At 41.3% G+C, this 27,959-nt stretch overlaps 1 protein-coding gene across 2 annotated transcripts; it reads left to right on the top strand.

The window, feature by feature from the left end:
* The first annotated feature begins 535 nt into the window (after positions 1-535).
* Positions 536-27,703, top strand: TIGAR (TP53 induced glycolysis regulatory phosphatase). 2 transcript variants are annotated; one of them, XM_014841753.3, is made up of 6 exons: positions 536-703; positions 9,614-9,651; positions 14,168-14,289; positions 18,643-18,720; positions 22,203-22,313; positions 23,217-27,703. In XM_014841753.3, exons 1-6 carry the CDS (start codon positions 669-671, stop codon positions 23,646-23,648), a joined length of 816 nt encoding a protein of 271 aa, XP_014697239.1. In that variant the 5' UTR covers positions 536-668; the 3' UTR covers positions 23,649-27,703. The 2 variants fall into 2 exon arrangements, with proteins under 2 accessions (XP_014697239.1, XP_044611844.1); XM_044755909.2 differs by lacking the exon at positions 18,643-18,720 and having other exon boundaries at positions 555-703.
* The last annotated feature ends 256 nt before the right edge of the window (positions 27,704-27,959 follow it).

Genomic DNA, 27,959 nt, shown 5'->3' on the forward strand with positions numbered 1-27,959 from the left:
TAACCTGGCTGAGCAGGATTCTTTGGTAACACAGGGGCGTGAGGCCTAGTCTAGAAGTGGGTTCAAAAGAGCCTGACTAAAGCTTGCTCCAGGAGGGCGTCTGTCAAGGCGCAGTTGGGGACTGAACGTGGGTCGGTCTAAGTCCGCAGACCTTGCTGACCCTACAGCCAAGGTGTTCAGCAGGCGTGAACAGCTAAGCCCCTTGGGCCCAATGTACTAGGCTGTACACCACCGAGGTAAGACTCCTGGCTGCAGTCCAGCCTGAAATCAGATCAACCCCAAATCCGGGCGTCGGTTGCCTTATCTATCCGCAGCCTCCAGCTTTCGAGCTTGCCCGGGCAAGAACGGCTTCCACCGCGCTCTCCGGGGCGGGCCCGCACGCACCTGCGCGCACCAATCACAGGCCCGCGCGCAGGGGCGCAAGCGCCGCGGCCCTGGGCGGGGCCTCGCCTCCCACCAGTCTCCTCCGACCTGTCGGCTTCCCACCGCCCTGATTGGCCTTCGGGAGATGACGTAGGCGGCCGCCTCGGCCTATGGCCGCGGAGCCGGCCGGCCGGCGGGGGTTGGCGGAAGTGGTGTGGGCGCCGTGAGCCCGCAGTGCCGAGCGGCCGGCGGCGCTGGGCGGAGGACCGAGCCGTGGCCTGTGCTCCTCTCCGTCCGGGGCCAGCATGATGACGCGCTTCGCTCTGACCGTTGTCCGGCAGTGAGTATTGCTGTCGCGGGGTGCCTTTTATTGAGTGTGTTTTGGAGTGGGTGAAGGGACCGTTGATTGTCATCCCCTCTCTTCCCTGCTTGCTCACTCCTCAGAGGGGTAGCCTGCACTGGGCTATTTTCCAGGTGTTTTCGTACGTGCTGTTCCATTTCGATTTCCCCTCCCCCCAGCAACGCTGAGCCAGAAGGCAGGTGTTAGATAACGTCAGTCCTGTGTTACAGAGGGGGAGACTGAGGTTTGGATGAGTGTAAAATGATCAAGGCTCCCGGCCACTTGGTGGCAGAGCTAAAGCTCAAGAAAGACAGCCTTGTCTCTGGACTTCTCAGTGCACCGTTTTGGTCCCCAGCGGATCCTAAAGAGTTTGCAGGATAGCTCGTCCAAGGCTGAGAGTTCTAAAGCTGGCTGCCTGCCTTCCGCTCTCCCCGTCTCTGCTGTTCCCCCTTGTTTGCCAGGACAGACAGCCCCACAGACATATATTTGAGATTTATTTCTTCCCCCAAGAGATTACATTTCTGAGAGAGAAAAAGGGGCCCCCGCCCTCGTCTCAGCGTACCGCATCACCCCGAACAAATATTTTTATCTTAACATTACTGGGAGCTAAATGCTGATAGGTTTTTATGTTTCTTATCTTTTTCCTTCTCAACACTCCTTTGCTGACTGTTAATAGGAAGTGAAATTCAAGATGGTTAAGAGAGCACAGATTTTTCAAGCAAGATAGACCTAGGTTAGGATTCAGGCTCCACTTAGGAGCCTCCTAACCTGGCCTTTTGTTAACTGACTTAATCTTTCCGATCTCGGTTTCGCTATATGTAAAATGGGGATAATGATAGTACCTACCTCACTGCGTTAGTTTGAGAATTAAATGGGAGAAAGGTAAAGTGTGTAGCACAATGGAGGGGAAGAAGTATATCTGAGAATGAAATAACTTCTGTTTCTATAAGGACAGCTCTAATAAAAATGTGGTTAGTCCTCCAATATGTCTGTGTAGTTTACTAAGCCAGCATTTTGCGTAGGTGCTATGTGCCAGTGGACTGGGTTACACAGACAAATAAGATACCATTTTTGACTTCATGGAGCTCACAAGGAACACTAATATGACTTAACCTTGTCAAGCTGACTTTACCTGCCATCTTTTCTGTCCTCTTCTTCTTCTATAGGACCACAATCTTGGGAACCATCTGAAGTGGTCCCTTTACCATACACAGGATTTTAATGACTAAACTAGAAATCGAGTTCCTCTCTATCTCTTCTCCACCACCTCTCTCCATTTTCTAGAATGCTTTATGACCATTTTATGACCTACTTAAGGTCATACAGCCAGTCAGTAGCAGAACAGGGACCAGAGTCCTGATTGTCCTTTCTTCCAATGTTAGAGCAGTTTCTGATATCTTGACGCAGTCAGCACAGTGTCTGGCATGTAATTGAAGCTCAGAAGTTGTGGAACATCTGAGTTAAACAGCCCTCTTGAAAAATCAGGTGATCCCTATCTAGATTCTTAATAGACAATTGTTATATGAGTGTGGATTTTATCCCTTCTCTGCTTCTTAAGAAGGGCTTGATTTTTTAATTGATTCCTCATACGGTTTCTATAGAAACCAATTAAAAAATAAGTCTTGGGGCTGGCCCAGTGGTGTAGTGGTTAAGTTCATGTGCACCACTTTAGTGGCCCAGGGTTCGTGGGTTCAGATCCTGGGCACAGACCTACACACTGCTCATCAAGCCATGCTGGGGCAGTGTCCCACATACAAAACTAGAGGAAGATTGGCAGAGATGTTTGCTCAGGGCCGATCTTCCTCAGCAAAAAATAAAAATAAAAAAAGTCTTAATAAATTATTATGTGCTAGGCACTGTTGTAATTAACTTCTGATAACAATCCAGTTAGGTAAGGATTGCTCCTGAATTAGCAAGTGAGGGAACACACAGCGTGCGTAACTTACTTAAAGTACATGGCAAGTTGGGGAGGCAGGATCTGAACCAACGCATCTTGACTCTACAGCCCGTCATTTTAACCACTGTACCCTTCCGCCTCCTAGTTTATTGGGTTAAAGCAAAGTGTTTGTAGATTTCTTGAATATCACCAGCCATTTTAGAGGCTACTTTTTATTTTTCCTAATATAATGGTGAAGAGTGATAAGAATAGTTTGCTTTGTTCTGTTTTATTCGTGAGAAAGTGGAATGAAGCTGTTGAATTAATTGCTAGAGTTAGGGTTAGCTGCTTTCTTGTTTAGATCATCTCTCTTTTCTCTTTCAGAGTTCTCAAAGCTAAAAATTGATGGTTCTTTCAGGAGAAGAAGCGATTTCTATCTTGGTTGATAATCACCATAGTTAAATATAATGACTTACTGGAATCACCAACATTGGATCATTTAGTGTAATATTGAGAATCTGCGCTTGAGTTTTCTATTACCTGATTCTGGATAACTCTTTGAGATAGTTAGATACTTTGGAGCTGAAGGCATGATCAATGTTTTTTAAGAGTTGGATGATTTTCTTGAACAGTGCCTCTTCAGACAATGCAAGAAAACTTTTTCAAAAAGCACTTTCTTTAAGTCAGCTGAATTCTTTATGAATCTTGTGCTGTTACTGTATGTGTGTTTATCTTTCTTCATCATATTTGGAAGTGAAAGTACTAGTATGTATCATTTTTGGAGTAGAATGCCCAACATTTCGAACTTGAAGTTTACTGATATTGTTAAACTGCAAGTTCTCATGATCTTGTGTGGCACAGCAGTGTTGACAACTCCAGTAGGTAGGTTGGCATTGCCATCACCTACACAACACGGTGAAGGCCCTAGTTCCCTTGAAATGGTGTTTGTAGGTGTTTGCAATCAGTTGCCTGAAAAATCATCCCAATTTCACTTCTATTTTTAACTCTTAAAGTTTTACAAACTGAATTTAATTTACTTTTAATAACTTAAACTTGATAACTTAGTGAAATTATTGCTAGCAAAACTGATTTGTTTTTCTTACTCTACCTCTAGCATCAGTTAACTTACGTTTTGTTGAATGTTAATCATTGTTCTGGTCATTCATAAAGCGAGAGAAAGAAATATTAGATTCTCTGTAAACTTTCAGAGAGATGTATGTAATTGTTGTGTTACTGTGATGTTTGTTTTCTGGGAATGGAGTTGATCTGTTGGGAGATCCTTTGCCACCAAGACTAATCTCTATGTAAACAAAAATATATCGTGGGTTGGGTATCTTATATTCTTTTTCCCCTCAACCATCTAGGGAAAGACTCTGTGTTACCCATCCTTGAAATCTTCTATATTTTAAAGTGAATTAATTGGTGTAGAGCAATTAGGATAAAGCTGGATTCATGATCAAGCGGTAGGTGAGGCTTTACATTTCCGTGTACGCTAAAGCATGGATATTTTGAAAACTTGTCCCAAATGCATACTAATTTCTCATGATTTGTCTCTCTCGTGGCAAACTGAGTACTTGTCTATTGAATTGAACTTTTAAAATGATATGATTGGGAAATTAAGATTTCTATCTGATTTCTAAAGAAATGCCATAGAATATAGACCAGAACTAACAAAATAAAATATCTTTTTAAGTGAAGAACAGTGTGATAATCTACAAAACGGATGATGCATATTTGTAGGCCTATAAATGGCTGGTCATAAGACAACTTCTTGGCATAAGCATTTGGATTCTTGCAGAGTCGAGTGTTCTGTTTTGGAAGTGGGTCACACTGTAGATTTTGAAAATGAGTGGTGTTATTCCTAACTCCTTCAAAATATATTCCTCTGACTTTTCAGCTTCCCTCCACCTTCTCTGCCACTGTCACAAGCCAAACTTTGGTTAATTGGGAAGTAGATTAACAGTAAAACTATTTTAGTCACCCGCTTTTCTCTCCCACTCCCCCAGAACACTTACTTTAAATGGTTGCTTCAAGGATTTATACAAACTTCTTGATAGGCTGATAAAAGCTGTAAAGCTAAATATTTATGAATGTTTTTGGAAATAAATTCTATTTCTAGAGTCCTACTCTGTAATATTTATAAAGTGATTTGAAGGCAAAATGCCCATTAGAATGCCAGTGATGGTTAATAATAGAATAATGTTTGCAGCAGTCTCTACTGACCTCAAGCTAAAGGAAACCTTCTGTTATATTATAGCTATTTTTTCTCCTTTCACCAAAAATGGTTAGATGGTGGGGCAGTGCCATTACAAAGCTATCAAAGTGGTGAGATTCCATTTTTTATAAGATGACAATTTTGATGATATAATCTTTTATTCTGAATCTTTTTTATCAAAGCAGCTCTTGGGATTAAATTAAGATCTTGAGCTTTTTACCAGGCATACAAAAAATTATCATCTCTGCTGATTTTCTGTGATTTGTAGAGACCTGGACTGGCAAAATTATTAAGTTTCCCCTCACCCTTGATTTTAAATTCATGGAATGAGCAAGAGAGCTTGTGATCCACAGAAAGTAGGCAAAACCTTTTGAGGTTCCTACATAAAAGTAAATGTGGGATTGAGGGGGGTGGTTCTTTGAATTTTGCTGGAAATTGAACTTGTCCACAAAGCCACTATCTAAAGAGGATGTCACCTGTATTTAAACAGCAGTTTTTTCATTCTTGGTGTCAGCAAGACCATGAGGCCGGGATTGGCAGTGAATCCAGTGTTTGGGAACCATTTTCTGTATCAGAAATGGTAGTTTCCAGCATCATTGCCCTGGAGGCTTTGTCTGTCTGAATGGTAGAGGTTAATATCCTCTTTCACAACCATTTTATATGATTCTGAGTGAATTTTGCAGTATAAGAAATCTTTCATTAATACTAACAACAATGATAGTAATGGCAAATCCTTGGTAAATAGTTCTGTGTAATTTCATTTACTTGTCATACAGTTTTTAAAGCTAATAATTCCACATATTTGGTGATCAAGTCAATTCTGCCAGTCTTCCTGTTCTCCTTCTCTCACCCCATAGGTGACCATGTTTATTAGTTTCTTCTGTATCTTTCCAGTGTTTCTTTGTGCGTATCCAAATGTTTATTCTTATTTCTCTTCTTTCTAAAAAGATAGTCTCTATATTATTTTGCATCTTGCTTTTTCTACTTAATAAAGTATCTTGGTGATTTCTCCATATCTTTAGATACAATCTCTCTCTTTTCAGGGGCCACGGTTACATAGTATTCCATTAAGTAGATATCCCACTGTTTGTTACTGTAACCAGTTCCCCGTGAATGGACTTGTAGGTTATTTACCATCTTTTGCTATTAGAAATAATACTGTAGCAAATATTCTTTTAAATAGGGATGAATGCAGGTATTCCCAGTGATAGGGTTGCTGGAGCAAAGGGTAAACAGATTTGTCACTTTGGTATTTCCAGATGACCTTCCACTGCAGAGTACGTACACTGAGCTTCTGTTATTTTCCAGAACTTTCTCCAGGTGGTGGCATGTTAGGGTGGTGCAACCTCTGGCTCTGCCTTTAAGGAACTGGAGCCAGAGTAGACACACAACTGAAAAGTTAATTAGCATACAGATGATACCTTATGGTAGTAGTGCCCTGGTAAAATGAGAGCAGAGAGGTGGGGTATTTAAAAATAGGATAGGTAGGTGGGGAATGGTACTGAGGAGGGAAGGCTACCTAAAAGAGCTGGCTGCCTGTGTTGGGTCTTGGAGAATGAGCACATGGTAGTCGGGTCCGGCAGTCTTGGTTGTATTAAGCCCACCACGGAATTCTGATACATGCTCAAGTTTAAGAACCACTGCTCTAGGCAGGGGTCGGCAACTGTCTTTTGTAAATAAGGGACAATCTTCCAGGCGGAGACCCGAGTTTGTGATTCTGGCTTTAAGATCTGATGGAGTTCCCTTCTGGATCTGAGTAAATCAATCCCGTGTGAGACTTTTTACTTTTTAAACTGATGCTTCACTTAAAAACAGAGCAGGAACGATCAGCCTTCATAGTAATCAGCGATACAAATTAAAATCAAGGTGCAATAAACTGTTCTGGTGCCAGATCGGCACAAATTGAAAACTCTTACATGACTAAGTGTTGGTGAGGATGTGGAGCACGGCAGTGTGGTATAAATTGGTATAATCACATTCTCATTGTCTGGTAAAGCTGAATGTTTGCATACCCTGTGGCCCAGCAATTCTAGTGCTTGGGTCAGCGCACTCTTAATTAAAAGGCCAGATAGTAAATAGTTTAGGCTCTGCAGGCCAGTCTGTCTGAACTGCTCAAATCTGCTGGTATGGTGTGAAAGTAGCCTTAAACAGTATATAAACAAATGGGTGTGACTGTATACCAGTAAAACTATGTACAAAAAGAGTTGTTTACCAATCCTTGAGTGGTTCTCAAACATGAGCGTGCATCAGAACCACCTGGTGGGTTTATTAAAACACAGATCGCTGGGCCCCAGCCTCTGAGTTTCTGATTCTTGTCTGGGATGGGGCCTGAGAACTTTTGCTTTTAACAAGTTCCCAGGCAATGCCAGTGACGCTGGGACGGGACCATACTTTAAGAACCACTGCCCTCGAGAGTCTGATGCACTCTGTACAAACACGTTCGTGGCAGCATAGCCCCAAACTGCAAACAATCTAAATATCTTATCAACAATAGAACACATGAATGCATTGTTGTAAATTCTTACAGTGGCGTGTTACACAGTAACGAGAATGTAGGGAGTACAGCCCTACTCAACAGTCTTGAAGTATCTCACAAACAGTGTTGAACCAAAAAAGCAACACACAGAAGGCTACATATACAGTAGCCCTCCCTCATATAGGGCTTCGCTTTCTGCGGTTTCGGTGACCTGTGGTCAACTGCAGTCTAAAAATATGAGATGGAAAATTCCAGAAATAGACAATCCATAAGTTTTACATTGTGCGCCATTCTGAGTAACATGATGAAATCTCGTTCCATCCCGCCGGGACGTGACTCATCCCTTTGTCCAGTGGATCTATGCTGTATGTGCTCCCTGCCCATTAGTCACTTAGTGCTGTCTTGGTTCTCAGATCAACTGTTGTGGTATCGCAGTGCTTGTATTCTGACACCCTTTATTTTACTTAATAATGGCTCCAAAGTGCAAGAGTAGAGATGCTGGCAATTCGGAGATGCCAAAGAGAAGCCATAAAGTGCTTCCTTTAAGTGAAAAGGTCAAAGAAAAAAATCGTATGCTGAGGTTGCTCAGATCTACAGTAAGAACCAATCTTCTAACCGTGAAATTGTGAAGAAGGAAAAAGTAATTCGTGCTAGTTTTTGTGTTGCACCCCAGGCTGCAAAAGTTACGGCCACAGTGTGTGATAAGTACTTAATATAGGAGAGCCTATAGTATTTATGGGGTTCAGTACTCTCCGCCGTTTCAGGCATCCACTGGGGGTCTTGGAATCCCCCGCAGATGACGGAGAACGACTGTAGTAAGACGCAATTCATTATAAAGTTCAGCAACAGGCAAACTAATCTACGCTCTTCACGGGCTGGAAAGGAAACCACAGAGCATCCAGACGTCCAGGTGGTGGTTCCACTGGGCTGGGAGGGCATTGTGGTGGGAAAGGGGGGGCCTAGGAGGCTGGCAGTGATCTGTTAGCTTGGGTGGTTTTATGTGGGTGTTGGCTTTATAGTTATGTTATTTGTTTATATTGTTTATTTCAGCATTTTTAAAAGATTAAAAATGCATTAAGCTAAATCTTTGATTTCTCTGTAGCTCTGTCCAAAAATGACTGACAACTATAATTATTGGGTGCTTACTAAAAGCTAAGCAGTGCTCTAAACGCTTTACCTGTCTATATTCACTCGAGTATCACAAGAGTCCTGTGATTATTATCCCCATTTACAGACAAGGACACTGAGGCGCTTGAGATTAACCCAGCTGGTAAGTGTAGAGCCAAAGCAGTTTTTTTCTCGAGCCTGATATAGGGCAACGAAGTTTACTTTAAAGGATTTTCACCTCTCATTGACATAGAAGGATATAAATATGGGCTGTAGACATTTGATTCCAAGTGAGAAAATAACTTGCTCTGAGGAAACCTGTTTACTGTTTTTACCCACTATTTCCAATTCTAGGTCCAGTGTCCACACAGAACAAGCCGGCTCCTTTCTCCAGGGCAGCCACACGGCTTTTGCATCTCTGTGTCTCCCCTGCACGGCACTGTACTTAGCACGTAAACGGAGCTCAGGGAGTGTCACCTGAATTGTCCTTGATAGCTTTCCGTGCATTTGACGCCTGCTTTCATTGTAGGTCCCCCCTGTTCCAGTCTTGGCCAGGTACCCACCCCCCTCCACTGTCTTCCCTTCCAGCTTTGGTTGCCTATTATTTTGTGACAGTTTCCAGTCCCTTCACTCTTCTGGTTGCTTCAAAGTTGTTTTGCTTTGGTTTGGTTTTCTAATTCTTAAAAGTGTGGTACCCAAACCTCCATTCTTCATTGTGATCGTCAAGCTAGTTCTCGGCACTACAAAATGGGACAGCTGGAGAAGATCTAGGAACTAGAGAAGGCAGGGGATCTGAAGGGTTGCGAGCTGCTTTCCCATCCATGCAGATTCCCCGTACTTGTTCCTTCACAGTGAATGGACTGACTTTCATGTTTTGGCCCTGCTGCCTGGGAAGGTAGTTTTGGTCAACATTATTATAACAAGATTATTTAACAAAAATTATATATATATTTTAATAGAATTTTCTACCTGCAGTTCACTTAAGATTGATTTATGATCTATTCATTTTAATTTGAGGCAGTTTGAAAGTCTTAGCTCGTTAAGTACATTAGAGTAGATAATTGCAGATATTAGTTTAGAATAAATTATAATTTTATAGGTTAGATTATGAAGTATGTTACAAAATTGATATGCCGTCTTTTTGAGTATCATTACCTTTCATTGCTGATTTTTTTTTCTCGTCCCCAAAATAACCTAATTTGATATTAAAAGTTTTTTCCCCTCTCTCTATTTTAGTGGAGAAACAAGATTTAACAAGGAGAAAATACTTCAAGGTTGGTATACTCTGACTGTTATTTTGGCTCTCTCCTTTAGCGTTAACGTGATCTGTGAGTTGATCAGGTTTGGTGGGGCAGGTGGACTGGGCTGGGCTCCGTATTGTGAATTGGGATTACAGAATTAAAGCGTCACAGTCGCAGACGTATGATCAGAGCAGTTGGTAAGCACGAGGAAGAAGTCTCTTAAGTGAGTTGGCTGTAAAGGACGGGGCTCCGGATTGTTTATGGGGAGCTTCAAAGTGGCCCAGTCAGCTGATTAAAGAGTTATATTGGGTCTAGTTGTCTTAAAATATAACTGCTGGGTTTTAAAATGATTTTGTATTTGGATGTATAAAGTTTACTGGCTGGTGTTAATGGTATTTTTCTGCTAAGACAGTTATTTTATTTTTAGGAGTAACAAAGAGGAGGTTTAAAAAGAGAATTGCTGTTCTCACATGAGATTGATGCTTTATTTTAAACAGATTCTCCCTCCCTTGTCCTGTTAATTTGGACTCAGATCTTTTAATCTCCCTATGATCCAGCTAGTCTGGCTTTTAAAGAATATCTTGGATCAGCTTTCAGCTAGACATGCTATTTCTGTGCTGTGATTCTAAAAGCATTTAGGTTTATTTTTTTGGTTAGGGACATCTGCGGTTTGCAGAAACTGATTTTCCTACCCACTGAGCCTGACTCCCTCTTCTGGAAGCTCGTCTGATAATTAAGTGAACCTTTGTTTTCTGTTGACATGTGCCTCGCCCAAATCACCCTTTGAGCTTGTGTTCCTTACTGCTCCTTCCTTCAGTACTGCCCGTTTGTCGCATTTTGTTAGAAGCTGACAGTGGAACACGAATAAAAGTTTTTGTGTTCACACTTGTCTTTTAGGTTTGTTTTGTGTTCTTTTCCAAACTTTGTAAGTTAGATGTTTAGTTCTTTAAGTTATAGCCTCTTTTTTTTTCTTTTTTTAAGCATTCAAGGCTTAGATATTTCTGAGTACCATTTTGGTTGCATACCTGCAGTTTTGATATGTAGCGGTTTCCTGAGTATTCAGCACCAAGTGTCTTAAACTTCCATTATGATTTCTTCTTTAATCTGTGAGCTATTTCCAACTGCTTTTGAAATTTCCAAATGACTGGGCATTTTGTTCTTGTTCTTCATCTTTGGTGACTGGCTTCCAGTGTAATTGTTTGCGTTCTGACAATATGGTTTATTTGATAAGACTTCTTTTAAAGTTGTTAACATGGTCAGTTTTTATAAACCTACCGTTGTATGCTAGAGAAAAATCTGTGTTCTCTTAATTTTCGGATTTGGAGTTATATTTCAAATAATCAACCTCGATTTTGTTCACATCTTCTATACTTTACCAATTTTGTAAATTTACTGATTGGCCTGCATGACCTAAATACTAATTTATGAATATGTTGAATTTCCCACTGTGATGGCCAATTTGTCTTGTAATACCTCAAATTCTATCAGTTTTTGCTTTATATATTCTGCCTTTATATAGTTAGAGCCTATTTTATTAGGCACATACAAGTCTAAAAATAGTTGTATCTTCCTAGTGAATTGGATCATTGATTATTTCTAGTGATCCTGACAGTCCTGACTAAGACTTTTGTCGTAAAGTCCTGCTTTTCTGATGGTGATATAGCTACCCTAGCTGTTTGGGGCTGGAATTTGCCTGGTATTTATTTCCGTTCCTTTTCTTTCTACCTTTCTGTCTAGTGATGTCTTAGGTGTTACCTCATAAGTAGTAGGTGGCTGATTTTGGCTCTTTTTTTTTAATGATATGTCTTTTAATTGGCAAGAGTAGTCTATTTACTTTTTTCCTGGTTACTGTTTGAACTGTTTTTCTTTGGTGCTCTTTTCTCCCTTTTTCTAGTCTTCCTTTTCGTTCTTACTTGCTTTTACTTCGTAAGTGCTTCTTTTTCTTTTTCTTATCCAACTCCCTCTTCTCTTACCTACTGTCTTTGAAATGATAAACCATTTCCATTCTTTTAATGGTTACCTTTAAATGTTTACCATTCATAGCTAGTAAAGCATAAGATTAATAGCCCCTGTCCTGAAAAATAACAAGGAACTTACATTACTGTTGTTTAATATCTTGGTCCTATCATTTTTTAACTGCACAACATAGGCATTATTATTTAATTTATTTAGACAGTGTTTGTTTAGCTTTATGTATACATTACCCAGTTTCTCTCCTCGTTTCTTTTGCATCTCAAACCTTCATTCCTGAAGTATCTTCTTTGAAAGCTCCCCTAGTTTAGATCAGTTGATAGTAAAGATAGTCTCCATTGTTTCTGTTCCAGACAATTCTGTATTCTGTCTTTATTCTACTCAGTCTTTTTTAGTCTAGACAATTCTAGACTGACAGTTCTCTTAGCACTTGGAAGATAGTATTTTGCTTTTTTGGCTTCCATTTTCCTGTTAAGAAGTCTTCCCCAGCAAAGTGGTGTTCCATGGTGGGTAATCTGTCTTTCTGCATACCTGCTTTTAAAACCTTTTGCTTGATTTGGTATCCTATAGTTTCCCTTAATATGTCTAGGAGGGATCTTTTTTTTTAAAAATTTATCCTACTTGGTGTACATTGTGTGTCCTTTATCTGTAGATTTATGTCTTATTTCTGGACAGTTCTCAGCCATTATCTCCTGTTTCCTCTGCTCCATTTTCTCTTTTCTTTCTCGAGTTCCAATCGATGTGTGTTAGGAATTCTCACTTTTTTCTTTGTGTCTCTGATATATTGGAGATTTGTTCCATCTCCTTGTATCTGTGCTGCATTCTGAGCAATACCTTCAGCCCTGTCATGGGGTTCATTAAGCCTCTGTGTACCTGAGTCTCCTTTATCCACTGAGGGATCTCCCTCCCCCACAGCAATTCTGTTTTTTATTATTAAAAGATCGGTTTGGTTCTTTTAGAAAGCTGTCTGATTGTTTTTGATGGCTTCTTGTTACTTGCTTATTTTTGTGATTCTATCTTTATGTTTTTTTGGGGTTTTTTTTCATGAGGAAGATTGGCCCTGAGCTAACATCTGTTGCCAGTCTTCCTCTTTTTGCTTGAGGAAGATTTGCCCTGAGCTAACATCTGTGCCAGTCTTTCTCTATTTTGTATGTAGGATGCTGCCTCAGCATGGCTTGATGAGTGATATGTAGGTCTGCACCCAGGATTCAAACCCGTGAACCTTGGGCCGCTGAAGTGGAGTGCCCAAACTTAACCACTATGCTGCTAGGCCGGCCCCTTGTTTTTAGGTTTGATTCACAGTTTATAGTCTTTATCTGCTGATTTCAACGTCTGAATTGTATCAATAGTTCTAAATCTGTTTTGTGTTGTTTCTGCTGACTTTCATTCGTGATGGGTTGTTTTCTTGTGCGTTAACTTAGTGACTGAACTATTATTTGCTGTAGATCAGTAGAAAACTTGTTAGCCTTTATTGAGAACGACTCGCTCTGAAGATGATGTGTGTTTGATTTTACCACTGACTGAGACTGCGTGAGGCTCCTTACAGGGTCCCTGGCCGCCAGGGAGGCTGAGTTCCCTTCTCCCCCCTTGCTGTCCCGCGCGGCCGCCTCCTCGCCCGCCACCGCCTGCTCTCTTTGGCATCATGGCAGCTCCATTTTCTCGTGTTAATATTCAAGTTTCAGATCAGGGTCTTTTGGCTGCTTTGCTTTGCCTTTTGGAGATTTTCCTTATAACCTGTGAACAGCACACACACACACGCACACACCCCCACGCACACACCCACATACACACATTTAGTCCTTTTGTAGTAGGAGGGCCTGTCAGAGTGTCTAATCAGCCTGTCTCCTGGACATCAAGGTTTCAGGGTATTTTTTAAATGAAAAAAGGAAAGGAAGGAAGAAGGAAGGGAGGGAAAGTAATACAATATGGAACCTTTGGGTAGCGGAGATAAAGAAGGAAAGTCTTTCGGTGCTGGTCCTTCCGTCGACCGTAACACATGTGTTGAGAATGTAAGCTCAGAGCCGGCATTAATAAAGCACAGCTGATCGAGAGATGGGTGACTGTGAAGGAGGGGAAAGCTTGAGACAGGGGAATTCTCGTCATTTATTTTCATGAGGCAAACATTCTTTTAGGAAAATTTGAATACCTGAGCCTTTATAGGATTATTGCTTAATTTTACTTGCTGTCAGTTCTCTGAAAAGTTATGTGGAAAAGTATCCAAGAAAATCTGTTTTTTTTTTAATTTTTCCTTTTTCTCGCCCAAACCCCCTGGTAGCTAGTTGTGTATTCTTAGTTGTGGGTCCCTCTGGTTGTGCTGTGTGGGATGCTGCCGCAGCATGGCTTGATGAGCGGTGCTATGTCCCTGCCCAGGATTCGAACTGGTAAACCCTGGGCCGCCAAAGCAGAGCACGCACACTTAACCACTCAGCCACGGGGCCGGCCCCTCCTTCTTTTTTTAATCAAGAAAATCTTTTAGTAAAATATAGATAAGTGCTATTTATGTTCTCTTCCATGTGATTTTATTTTCATCCCTTATATTTATATTTGAATGTTATTATTGCTTCTCTTAACACCACAGGACAAGGAGTGGATGAGCCTCTTTCAGAAACTGGGTTTAAACAAGCAGCTGCTGCTGGTATATTTCTTAAGAATGTGAAGTTTACCCATGTTTTCTCCAGTGACCTCACGAGGACAAAGCAGGTAAGTTTAGAGTCAAGGTTTAGGCTGATGAGTCAAAAGTCTCGACAGTTGTAACCTTGAAAAATCTGCCACCAGAATCTGTAGGGAGTTAAATCGCACGCAGACATCACCTCCAATCCTCGCCTCCCTCTGACAGGACTTCTTTTCTTTTCATTTTATTTTCCTACTGTATTTTGGTAATTTTTAAATTAGAGTAGCTTGGGGGGAAATGTCTGAAAAAAGACAGAGAAGATGTCATGGGGGAGAGAGCCAACAGAAACAACAGACAGGAGACTTTAACCCATAAAGACATCAGATATTAGAATTACCACATACAATTTAAAAAAACTATTACACATATAGACATGGAGAACTGATCGGTGGTTGCCAGGGAAAAGGGGGAGTGGGGGGAGGGCACAAGGGGTGAAGTGTACCCACAACATTACTAACAATAATGTACAACTGAAATCTCACAAGGTTGTAATCTATCATAATCTTAATTAAAATAAAAAAAAAACTGTTACTATAAGGAAATAAAAGACATTTTTGAAATATCTTTAGGGAACAGATTACTATACAAATGACCCCAGAGATTTAAAGAGGAACCAAATCAACGTCTAAAAGCTCAATGGAAGGAGACTTTTGTGACAATCGTTGGGGAGTAACAGGGCTGGAATGTAGCCTACCCCCATAAACAACAAGGAAACAGGACAGAATGTGTGAAGCAGCAGTTTTCAGACATTGGACTTCAGGCAGCATAGGCCCATGATCCCCAATGAAGTGAGACAAATGAGGCAGCCCTTGGATTGTCCTGGTTTTCCGGCTGAAACAATTTCCAGGCTCTGGTAGGACAAGCCAGATAAAGTACAGGGGACTCAGTGAGTTGAGGAGACAAAGCTTGGAATTTGGGGAGGTTAAAATAACTGAAATTCATAGGGCGGAGTACTGGAAGAGAGAGCTGCACAGAGAAAGAACTCTAGACATGTGTAGGGATCCCCTCAAATCTTTCGGGGACTGTTAATCTGCACGTGCGGAGAATGAGACTGGATGAGGCCAGCAGCACGCAGCTTCAGCGGAGAGAGCAATTACTGGGGAGCCCTAAGCAGACATTTCCAGAGCCCACACATGGTTGGGAACTATTTGGGTTCCCACCAACCAAAGCAGAGACATTTTGTTGAATACACAGAGTGTAAAATGTAGACTTCAGAAGGATCACACCTTTAATAGTGAGGCTGAACTGTGCTCAGAGGAGCATAATGAAGAGAGAAATCGAATATATATTTAAAAAAAGGGCCAAATTGATCTTCTAGAGATGAAAAACAGTATTCTGAAATGAAAATTTCACAAGATGGGATTAACCGTAGATTAGACACTGTAGAAGAAGAGGTCAGTGTATATGAAGACACAGAAATAGAACATACTAAAATTGTCTATGAAAAGAAAAAAGACTGAAAAAAAAATGAAGAGTCTCAGTGAAATATAGGACAATATTAAGCAATATACTACACATGTAGTTGAAGTGTCAAGACGGAAGTGGGGTGGGAGTGATAAAAAAATATATTTTGAAGAAATAATGACTAAAAAATTTCCAAGTTTGTACCCAGTGAAAATGCTTCAAAAATTAAGGTGAAATAAAGACTTTTTCTCTCAAGCAAAAGTTGAGGGACCACAAATAGATCCAAACTTATATGGTTGATTGTTTGTGTTTTTTTGGTCAGTTGGGTTTTGACAGTGTCCCAAGGTAATTCAATGGGAAAAGAGTAGTCTTTTCAATAAAGGCTGAGACAGTGGGCTCTCCATGTGGAGAAACATGGACTTAGACCCTTACCTCACACCATACAGAAAATTAACTTGTAGTTGATGTAGAACAAATCTAAAAGTTAAATCTATAAAAATTCTATAAGAAAACACAAGAGAAAAGTCTTTATGACCTTGGTTTGTCCACAGGTTTCTTAGGACAAAGCATGAACAGGAAACAGATTGAGAAAATTATAAATGTGTATATTATATATATAAAATGTGTATATGTATACATCTGACAAAGACATACATATGTATATACGTACACCTCTCTGTATATTGATAGATGTGTATATATATCTAAAATTCTTTCAACTCTGTGATTAGACAAACATCCCACTTTAAAATGGGCAAAAGATTTAAATTTGACCAGGTACTTCACAAAGGAAGATGTATGGAAGACCAATAAACAGATGAAAAGATGCTTAGCACTATTGATCACGACAGAAATGCAAATTAAAACCACAATGAGATACCATTATGCACACATTTGAATGGCTAAAATTGAAAAGGTAAAAGGATGTGCAGCAGCTAGAACTCATACATTGCTAGTGAGAATGTAAAACACAATAAATGCTCTGGAAAACAGTTTGACAGTTTAACAAAACTGAGTATATGATCCAGCAGTTTCAGTCCCAGGAATTTATCCAAGAGAAATAAGAACATATGTCCACACAAAGACTATACACGACTGTTTGATAATAGCAGTCTTATTTGTAATAGGCAAAGAGTTGAAGCAACGCATGTGTTCATCAGTAGGTGGATGGGTAAATGAACGATGGTGTAGTCATGTGATGGAAACACCTCAGCAGCCACGTGGATGAGTCTCTAAAACATGCTGTGCAGAGGAAGCTAGACACAGAAGAGCACCTCCTGTGTGATTCCATCTGTGTGAGACTCTAGAAAAGACAGATCTAATCTGTAGTTACAGAAAGCAGATCAGTGGTTGCCCGGGGCCCAGGCTGTGAGGGATCGGCTGGCAAGGTACAAAGGAATCTTTTGGGGTGATGGAATTCTTCTATATGTTGATTTCAATGGTATGTAGATGGTTGTATACATTTGTCAAAACTTGATGAGCTGTATACTTAAAATAGGGTGTATTTTATTGTAAATTATACTTCGATAAAGATTTAAAAATCTGGAAAAAGTTAAAAAGCCAAAAACCTCAGTGAATATACTAAATTATAGATTAGACACAACTGAAATAATTATTAGCTTATAGGTAAATATAAGATAGTAAATGAAATGTAGCACAGTATGATAGATCTAAAAGCACGTGTTTAAAAGACATGAAGGACATGATGAGACGGTCTAGCGTCTTTCAAAATGAGGTCTCAGAATGGGAAAGACACGACCTTCAAAGAGGTCACAGTTAATTTTATAGAAGTTGAAAGATAACAAATTCTCAGATGCAAGAAGTATGACAAATTCCAGTCAAGATAAATAAAAAGAAACCCACATCTACACTTAAAATTGCAAAACTCCGAAGAAATAAGAAGGAAAAACACCATCTACCAAAGGCCAATATTAGGTGATCAACAAATTTGTCAATATTGATAATTTCTTTAATGTGTTGAGAGATAATAAGGGTTAGCCTTGAGTTTTATACTCAGCAAGACATTTTCTAGAGGATAGGTGAAATGAAGACGTTTCAGACAAACAGGCTGTGAATAAATTTTCAAAGGATAACTGAAGAAGAAAAATAATTCCAGAAGGAAGGTCTGAGTTTCAAAAGAGAATAGTGAGCAAAGACATTGGTAAAGGTATTGACAATATGAAACAGTAATGTTGAAAATGTCCAATTTGTGGGGAGAGGGTTAAAAAACAAAACAAATGTGGACTGAAATGATTTCTGCAGTTTTGCAAATACAGTGTCGCTAGTCAATGAAAAAGGCCAGGCACCCAATGAGGGAAGGGAATGTGAACAAAAATGAGCAAAGACAAAAGGCAGCAGGAACGGCTGCGGGCATTATCCAATCATGGGAATTACCAGACGTAGGCTTTAAAATAACCGTTCAATGCACAGATAAAAGACAACATTGAGAGTCTCAGCAGAGAACTGGAAACTGTAAACGAGAACCAAATGCAAATTCTAGAACTGAAGTTGTAACTGAAATGAAGACTCAAGGGATAGGTTTAACAGCAGTTTAGACACACCTGAATGGAGAATTAGTGAACTAGAACTTTTACTGTAAAGGGCCAGATAGTGAGCAAATATTTTAAGTTTTGTGGGCTGTATGGTCTCTGTCACAGCTGTTGGACCGTGAAACTGCCATAAATAATACGTGGATGGCTGTGTTCTAATAAAACTTTATTTGTGAAAACAAGTGGTCCTCTGGATTTGGCCTGTGGGCTGGAGTTTGCTGACCTCTGAACTAGAGGACAGATTAGAAGGAAATAGGAAAATCCAGAGTGAAGAGACAAAGGATGAGCAGTAGAGAGGAGAGGCAAGCTTTGCAAAGGAAGATTATTTCTAGTCCCTTTTCATTCACTAAAATGGCATGTATTATATTGCTGTTTTGGCCAGAATGGTTATTTTTATGAGAATAGGAACAGTTATCTTTTGATTTTCAGACCACGTGTGGGATTTTGGAGAAGAGCAAATTTTGCAAAGATATGGCAGTAAAGTACGATTCAAGACTTCGAGAAAGGGTAGGTAACTTACGTAGTGTTCTTTCCATGAACTATCAATAAACCACCTCAGTTTATCACGTGGCTGAAAATGACATGCATTCCTGCTAGGGATGCGGAATCAGCTAACGTGTGTGAAGAATCTGTTACATACTCTCGTAGATAGTGTCTTACTTGATTATATAATCCTATGAGATAAGCCTCTTAAATTATACAAGCAAGGTGTCCTCATAAGAACTTCACACGGTACAGAAGCGTTTCAAAGTGAGAAGTCCTCTCCTCAGCCTCCCAGTGCTACTCTGCTGTTTTAAGCATGAATAGACTTTCTTATGCCCATTTTGTACAACAGAAAGAAGTCTTTCTGAAACTGTGATTTAGCTGGAGCCAGCCAGCAATTTCAGACTTGAGATTTGACCCTGTCTCCTCCTAGAGCAGCATCTTGAGCATGCTCTGTAATACTGACCTGTAAGCTGGTTAATGTCCCTGCCAGCCCTGTGATTCCTTCTCTACCTGGATAGGAATGTGACAGAATGGCTAGGGCACCTTTAAAGAACTGCTTTCCATAACTCGCTTGTGTTCTCTGTTATAATTCAACAAAGGTACGAGAGCTTCAGCATGAATGCTGCTTGCAAAGGCGCATTCTGTGCCTGAGAGCCCATGCTCACCTGTTAAGCAAAAATGTGAGTTCAGCGGAGCCCTGAACAGGCCCAGTAGAAGAAAGCGTGGTTGTTGGGCGGGGCCATCTCTTCTCACTCTGTGCTCTCTCCCTGAGTATTTTCACCCTCTCCTATGATTTCACTTCGTGGGCTCATGGTTTCCAAATAAGTATTTGTCGCTTAGATCTCTTATCTGAGCCGCACACCCACACAACAGACTGCCTACTGTTGATTCTGTTTATGTAGCCGCTGCCTCCAGCTCACTGGAAAGCACTCTCTTCTCTCCGCCCGCTCCTGCGTTACCCAGTTTCTCACACCATTCATCCTTGACTCTTCCCTGTCTCACACACTGCACACCCTATCATCATCTTGTCAGGTATACCTCTAAAGAGTTCCTGGACTCCTTCGTTTCTCTGTGAGCCCACTGCCGCCATCCTGCTGCAGTTCAGTGTGCTGTCTGTCATCCAGATCTCTGCAACAGTGATGCTCCTGTTTTCTCTCTTGCTCCCGCTTTTCCAATCTAATCTCCACACTGCGGCCAGAGTAATCTTTGGAAAGTTTGGTTGCTGTGCCCTGGATAAAACAGTTCAGTCCTTCTCTTTTACCTTCGAGAAGTTGTCCTAACTCAAGCGTGGCTCTCAGCATGCTGTGGGATCTCATCTGTTGTCTCCACCTGCCTCCTTCCCCTCTCCTTGTGCTTGGTGCCCAGCCTGGCGGATACCGTTAGCGAGTGCTCACATGCTGCTCACCGTGTTCTGGCACTCTTCCAGGTGCTTCCGGTTTATTAATCTTCACAGCAGCATGATGTTGTGAAGATTTAAAACCTTTTTTAACCCCTGTTTTACGGAAGTAGAAACTGAGGCACCCATAGGTCAATCCACACCCAGGGCCACAGAGCTAGTTTGTGGCAGAGCTCCAATTCAGATCAGGGCCCACTGGCCGTGGAGTCCATGCTCTGGACCGCTGGTCATCTGCCTCTCAGGGCTCTTCTCAGTGACCCAGGCTCCCTGTGCCCTTCCCTCACCGAGCTGCTGATTCTGTCCTCCACTCTGCCTGGAATCTTTGCTCCCCGAACCTGGCCGACATGCACTCGCCCGGAGGCTTTCGCCCTCTGTGATTCCCCAAGTCCACACTGGATGTCTCTGCTGTGTGTCTGTGTCCGGGACCTCACTCCATTGCAGCACTTTTCACTGCCGTTCCTGGTCGGTATCCCCACTGCACTGCGCTCTCAGCACGGCCGGGGAGCAGTGGGTCCCGGGCTCCTCTTCGCTCTGGCCGCGCTGCCTGACCTGTCTCAGTGTAGCATTGGGATATTTAACAAATGGATGTTCCCATTCTTGTGAAAACAAAGCAAGTGATGGTTTTTAATGTCCCTCTTTGTAGTAGAGGTTGCTCCAGATATAGTTGACGGTGTAAGAGTTTGGACCTGAGGACTGCATGGGCAGCTGGCAAAATGTGCATGTATTCTATAAAACGTGATGTTTTACTGTTGGATTTCTGTCATATGGTGGTGTTACAGTCTTTTGACACCATCAGTGCAAATCATAAATAATGATTTGTCTCTTGAAATATTTTATTATGCAAGTAATCCATTATCGTAGGTAATTAAAGGTCAGAACAGCTTGGAAAAAAATACAGTTAAAATTGCTACCCCGTACAAACACAGTGAACATTTTGGTCATGTGTACTCCTGACTTTTGTTCACGTTTGTCTGTCAGCCTGTTTATCTGTCTGTCTGTCTGATTGTGTTTGTGTTTTTCTAAATGTGATCCTACTACACGTATTGTGTTTTAACCACCTTTTCTCACTTACTGTGTTTTCCAGCGTCCATGAATGCACATCAATATGGTCACCTAGTTACGACTCTTCTTCTAATATATGGATATTGCATAATTTTATTTCACCAACCTACTACTAATGGATATTTAGGTCATGACTAGATTTTCCACTGATGTGAATAATGTTAAAATAAACATCTTTGTACTTAATTCTTTGTATAAATATCTAATACATTTCCTAGAATTGGAATTGCTGAAGGTGTCCTTTTTTAAAGCGTTTTTATCAATATGGCTAAATTTGGTTCCAGAAAAGCTTTGCCAATTTGCGCTTCCTTGAGTGATCTACGAGGAATTTTTTCTCACATCAACACTAGCTATTAGCGGTCTCTTTGGTCTTCCAATTTAATGACTTATGAAAAGTGCCGTTTTCGTTTTCACGTTATGGATCCCTAATGCGGTCGATTCCCGTGTTTCTTGGCCATTCGTGTGTGCTCTGTGGCCCTGTGTCCTTTAGGCTCAGTCTCTATGAGTCTAACAAGGTGGCAAACTTTGAAGTCACGTAGGTCTGGGTTTGAACTTTCACTCTGCTGGTTATCGCCTGTGAGAAGATAGGCTAGTCGCTCAGCCTCTCTGAAGCTCAGCTTTCCCACCTATAAATACGGAGATGAAGATACCATCTCATAGTGCTGTGATTAGATCAAATGAGACAGCATGTGTGGGTGTCAGGGGGCCGTCTGGTGCCTTGCACTTGGCAGTCTCTTGCCCTGGAATCTGTGCAAATCCCTGTGTTTGTCCAGTAAAGCCCCACGGTCTATGTAAGTGAACCTGAGTGAGATGTTCGGTACATCCCACCTGGACACAGTGTACAATGCAAGATGTCAACTCTGTTTTCCAGGGGAACGTGGCCCGCTGTTGGGTATGTTCCCATTATCAGTTCAGAGGAGATAAAATCAAGTAAACGGAAGGAAACTAAGCTGATTCCCGGATGATTATCTTAAATTTTCCATAAACCTGGACCTGTTGTACTGAAAATTCACTTGAGGCCCTTGTGTCTCTTGGACCGTTGCAGAAATACGGAGTTGCAGAAGGCAGGGCGCTGAGTGAGCTGAGAGCAATGGCCAAAGCAGCCGGAGAAGAATGCCTCATGTTCACACCACCCGGAGGAGAGACCTTAGCCCAGGTATGGAGCCCTGGGGCAGGGTGCACGCTGATACACTGCCCAGCGTCGGAGGAGCTGAAATCTGACTTAGTGTGTAAATGGGATGTTTCTAAATTTTAGCTAAGCAGTTTGAAAGTTGTTTGGTTCATGAAACAACTCGGTACCGTGTCATTCTTTTCCACCTTTTTAAGCTATCCTGTCTTTCTTGTGTATTATTAAGTTGGCAGTCATTACGGATAACGGGTTTAAGGAAATGTGTTATTGGATGGGACTCTTAGGAAAACTTGAATATGAAGCAATAGCTTCAGCAGTGGTGGTGGTGGGCCGTAGAGCAGGTGTGGTGCTGTTCAAGGGGAGCGGCAGGCGAGACTGAGCAAAGCAAGAGGCCCAGTAATTCAGCGGTCACAGCCTCTGCAGCTTGGTGAGGGACGTCATCACGTGCTTGCATCTCTTTGGAGTGTTCTGCTTTCCAGTTGTACTGTTGGTGGTTGGTTCCCCCCTATTCTTTATTTTCACAATTTTCTTGTAAAGACTTTCTTTTAATTTAATAAGGGAAAGACTGTTTTGTCCTTGTTGTGGTTCTAACTAAACCGGGGTGCCAAATGTAGTTTCATGACTGACACTCTTATTTGATGGGCTTCCGTTGACTGTGGGTTCCCTAACTAGACTCAGTGCTTTGCAGTCAGGAGCGGGGAATTGTGTCTTACTCATCTTTGTCTCCGAAGTGCCTCTCTCGTTCCAGAAATGTGGTGGGCACTCGCTCACAAAGGTCTGTGGAACCACTGACTGAATGAAGAGAAACAGTTTCCTCTGCTTGTGTAGTGCTGACGATGACAGAAAAAATTCAGTCAGTTATGTTCTATGTTAATGTTTAAGACGGTCATTAGTGTCGCTTTATTTAAGCTTTTGTTTCTTTTCTTGAAGGTGAAAATGCGTGGAAAAGACTTTTTTGAATTTCTTTGTCAACTGATCCTGAAAGAAGCAGATGAGAAAGGACAGTTTTCCCAAGGAGCTCCAAGCAACTCTCTGGAAACTTCTTTGGCAAAGACATTTCCTTTAGGAAAAACCTGTGCCCCCGCATGTAATTCAGACAGCAGTGCTCCAGGGTTAGCGGCCAGTGTCTTAGTTGTGAGTCATGGCGCCTACATGAGAAACCTGTTTGATTATCTTGTGACTGACCTCAAGTGTTCCTTACCAGCGAGTCTGAGCAGATCTGAACTCGTGTCAGTCAGCCCCAATACGGGGATTAGTCTCTTTATCGTAAACTTTGAGGAAGGAAGAGAAGTCCAACCAACAGTTCAGTGTGTCTGTATGAACCTGCAGGAGCATCTGAATGGAGTCACTGAAACTCGCTAAATGTAAATATACATCAAAGGCTAACGGTGTGGAGCCTCTGAGGGAGTGCCTTTGACTCTGTTTCCATCCTCTGCTGGTGCTGGTTTGGAAACAATTGAAAAGCTGTCTGTCATAGCAGGTCATAAAGCTCGAATGGAATCATAGCCACAAAAAAACACTAAGGGAGAATCATTTAGGATTGACTTATTGTGTCTGAGTACAGTTGGCATTTTCCAGAATAATTTTACACCCCGCAAGGTTCTGTCTCTGGCTTGTAAATGGATGGAGGAACTCAGTATTGCAAATTGGGGGTTTCATAACCTTGTTACTGTTTTTTTTCCTTTTTTTAATTGATATTTTTCTTTAATGTCTGAAAAATCTAGCCTATTTTATTGGCTCTTGGTAAGATACTGTATGTTTTTTACTATCCCGTCCAGTGCTGGTAAGAAGGAAGTATTTATAATTCCCACTGCATATTTATAGTGACAATATGTTATATTTAAAAAGTCCTTTAAATGAAAAATGCTTACCATCATAAGTTTATGCAACAGCAAAATGACACTAAAATGTTTAATATAGATATCAACTTTTGGAATTTTTTACTCTGGAGGGTTTGAAATGTGGATGAATGCAGATTATGATCACAGAGTGGTCTTGTGAGGGAGAAGTTAAAGCATATCTGATTAAAAAACATTAAAGAAGGAGTCTGAGCAGGGGAAGATGAAAGAGCAGATCTTTCTGATCTAACCTGCAGGCTGAAGAATTTAGTTTGAGGAACGCTCTAAAGAAAGCGAGCAGTTACTAGGGTACCTCATGGTCACCCCAGCGTGAGAGAGGGCGCTTCCTTGAGAAGAATGGCGGCCTGAGGACCGCGACTGTGGGTCCCCGTGGGAGGTGCAGATGAGGTTGCCTCTTTTTTCCACCAGATGGCACTGGAGAGAAGAGATTTTGGTTCACTTAATTTTGTAATTCGATTGGTCTCAAAAATCCTCCCCTAAATGCAGGAAGTGTTTTAGGTGCATTTTGTTTTAAGTTATCATGTTGATGACGCTGTGAATCTCTGAAGTGGGTCAGCTAAGGCTCAAATCACGTATAGTCACAATTTACTTTGAACATCATTTAAATCATATATAAAATTCAGTGTTATGCTGTTCTCAGTGTCCGGTGCCACCAGTTTCCTCCAGTGTTGGAGCAGAGCGCATGTGGAGCCCCAGGGGAAGCATGCTGCAAAAGAAAACTTGAAAAATTACCAAAAAGGACAAACAATGATAAATGTCCGCATTCCCACCATCCAAAAGTAATAACTCCCCACCTTTTTTTTTTTTTTTTTTAAGAAATAGCACATTGAGATACAGGTGAAGTTCCTTTGACTAAGCCTCGCGGTCCTGTTGCCCTCTTGTGCCCTGCAGAGGGGACCACGGCACTGAGTCTGTGTGTGTGTTCACCCGTTCTTTACATTTTCACCTGGTGTCTTAAGGAAATGATATTGTTTTGGTGTTTTAAAAATGTACATAAACATCATCAAGCTGTCAGTGTTCTTCGTTTTCACCTGTTGTATCTTGGAGCTCTGTGTTGGTGTGTATAGAACTAGTTACTTATAACCAGTGTATTCTATTGAATAAATATACCACATTTTGTTTATTCTCCTATTAGTGGATGTTTAGGTGTATTCACTGTTTTCCTATAGAAACAGTGCTTCAGGGAACAGCCTTTGGCACCTCTCCTCATGCTGTGTCATAAAAAATGTGCATCTCCAGTTTGACAAAAGCCGAATGGTTCTTCAAAATGGCTGTCCTGTTTTTCAGCCTCACTAGCAGTATTCGAAAGTTCCCATTTTCCACATCTTTGATACTGTCTGATGAAATCTGGTTAATCTGATAGGTGAGAAACATTATACTGTTGTTTTAGTAAGCTTTTTTCTGTAATTGCTGATGAGTCTGGGCATTTTTTCCTGTGTGTATTGACAATTAGTATTTTCTCACGGTGAACCGCCAGTGTAGATTCCTTGCCTGGCTTTCTGTTGGACTGTGTGGCTTTTTCTTAGTGAGTTGCAGGGGTAACATTGCAAATACCTTCCAGCTTACTTGCCTTTTACGTATGTTCATCATGCATTGTTTTCATATAAGTGTTTTTCATTTTAAGTCAAACCCATATATATTGCCCTTTATGGTTTCTGGGGTTTGTTTTGGTGTCTTTAAGAAGTCTCCTCTACCATAAGGTCATATATAATCTCCTTTTTTCTTAAAGTTTTAGAGGATTTTTTGAATGCTAAATCTTCAAATTATCTGGAATTTATTTTTGTGTGGCATGAGGTCAGAACTGAGTTTTATGTTTTTGTCCATGTGGTGAAACAGTTACCCCAACGCCATTATTGGGAGTCTCTCCTTTCCTAGATAACTTGCAGTTCTCTGTTCATACCCCCACGCGCCCATGTTCGCGGGAGTCTGTCTGTGGACTTGATTCTGTTTCAGTGAGCTGTGTATACCCATGACAATGTCATCTTAGATACTGTAGCTTTGCTGCTGAGTACCTTGTCAGGTGAGTACCTTCTCTTGTTCATTTTTCTAGTTGTATTAGCTGTCTGTGCGTCTTTTTTCTTCCATATACATTTTAGACTCAATCAGTCAATTTCCAGAAAAATCCTGTTGCAAATTTAATTGGTATCACCTGCCTTTGTTTATTTATCTAGTCATTCAAGATATATTTTTTGAGCGTGTCACACACATGCCAGACTATTATAAGAACTATGAGAACTATTATAAGAACTGCAAATATATAGCAGTAAGCAAAAAATAGACCATGTCATGTCCCCATCCTTGTGGAGCCTATATTCTGTCAGGGAAGACACGTAAATATATAACCTGTGAGAGTGTGGTCTGTGCTGTTGAGAGAAATGAAGTGGGGCAGGGGGAATCGAGACTGGAGGGAGGAAGGCTGCTTATCCAGGGTGAGCAGGGACGGATTTTCTAAAGCGACACTGGAGTACTGAGGGCGTGACTGGGGAAGAGCTCCCCAGACAGGGAGCGGGGCGAGCGAGGCCTGAAGAGAGATGAGGCTCTGATATTCGGCCCGGGCCAGGGGAGTTGGGAGAGTGACAGGAAAGGAGGGCAGAGAGCTAAGGGCATGGGAGAGTGGCGCGGCCTTGTGGCCTATGCTAAGGACTAGGGGTCGTTGTTGATTGGTTTAAGTCTGACCCGACTGGGCAGTGACACGGGAAAGGTTTGTTGTCAGAAGACCTGCATTCAAGTTCTAAGCCTTAGTAGTTTCTTGGCTGAGCACGTCTCTTCCTGTCCCTGAGCTGCTGTGTCCTCTTGTTAAATGGAGAATAATTATAGTGGTGTATGTACGGGTGTGTGTGTTTTGATAACCTTTTGGTTTTGATATGTTAAACCTACAGAAAAGTTGCCAGAATAATCCAAGAAACTCCAGTATATCCTTTCCCTGGATTCACCACTTGCCTACGTTTTGCCCCTGTCGCTTTGTCATTCTCTCTCTCTGCGTGTTTTCCCCTTGAACAGTTGAGAGTAAGCTGGGAGACTTGGTGCCCTTTCCCCCAACAAAATCTCAGTGTGTGTTTCCTGAGATCAAGGATGTTCTCGTGTATAGCCACAGGATAAATATCAAAATCAGGAAATTTGACATTGATGCAATCTGTTCTCTAATCCACAGACCGTATTGAAATATTGTGATTATTTCATTGATGTTCTTTATGGCTATTTTTTTCCAGTCCAGCATCCAATCCAGGGCTGTGTCCTGCATTTAGTTGTCATGTCTTTTTATTCTCCTTTCGTCTAGAACTATTCCTCATCCTCTTTTTGTCTTTCTTGACATTGTTATTAAAAAAGAAAAAATACAGGACAGTTATTAGGGGCCAGCCCCAAGGCCTAGGGCTCAAGTTTGGTGCCCTCCACTTTGGCAGCCTGGGTTTGATTCCTAGGTGCAGACCTACACTATTCGTTGGTGGCCATGCTGTGGCAGTGACCCACATACAAAATAGAGGAAGACTGGCACAGATGTTAGCTCAGGGTGAATTTTCCTTAGCAAAAAAAAAAAAAAAAACAAAAACAAAAGAAAAACCCAAGTCAGTTACTGGGATTTTTCTGATATTTTTCCTTATTAGATTCAGGTTATGCATTTTGTCTGAAGCACCCAGAAATGCTGAGTGTTGTCAGGAGCTACGTGATGTTGTATTGAGTCTGTCCACCAAAAAATTACTATTTATCTGGTTCCTCATTCAGTTTTCATTCACTCTTTTAGCTTCCATTGATTATTTTCTAAGTGTTTTTGGTTCTGTATTTGTTGGTTGGCATCATACAGTCAGGAAGAACTTTT

The sequence above is a fragment of the Equus asinus genome, chromosome 22 (assembly GCF_041296235.1).
Source record: "Equus asinus isolate D_3611 breed Donkey chromosome 22, EquAss-T2T_v2, whole genome shotgun sequence".
NCBI classification, from domain to species: Eukaryota; Metazoa; Chordata; class Mammalia; order Perissodactyla; family Equidae; genus Equus; species Equus asinus.

Excerpts from the sequence above, each read along its gene's own strand:
- TIGAR (XM_014841753.3), top strand. The coding sequence starts at position 669 with ATGATGACGCGCTTCGCTCTGACCGTTGTCCGGCA. Across the intron at positions 14,290-18,642 it reads ACCTCACGAGGACAAAGCAG|ACCACGTGTGGGATTTTGGA; the intron begins GTAAGTTTAGAG and ends TTTGATTTTCAG. Across the intron at positions 22,314-23,216 it reads GAGGAGAGACCTTAGCCCAG|GTGAAAATGCGTGGAAAAGA; the intron begins GTATGGAGCCCT and ends CTTTTCTTGAAG.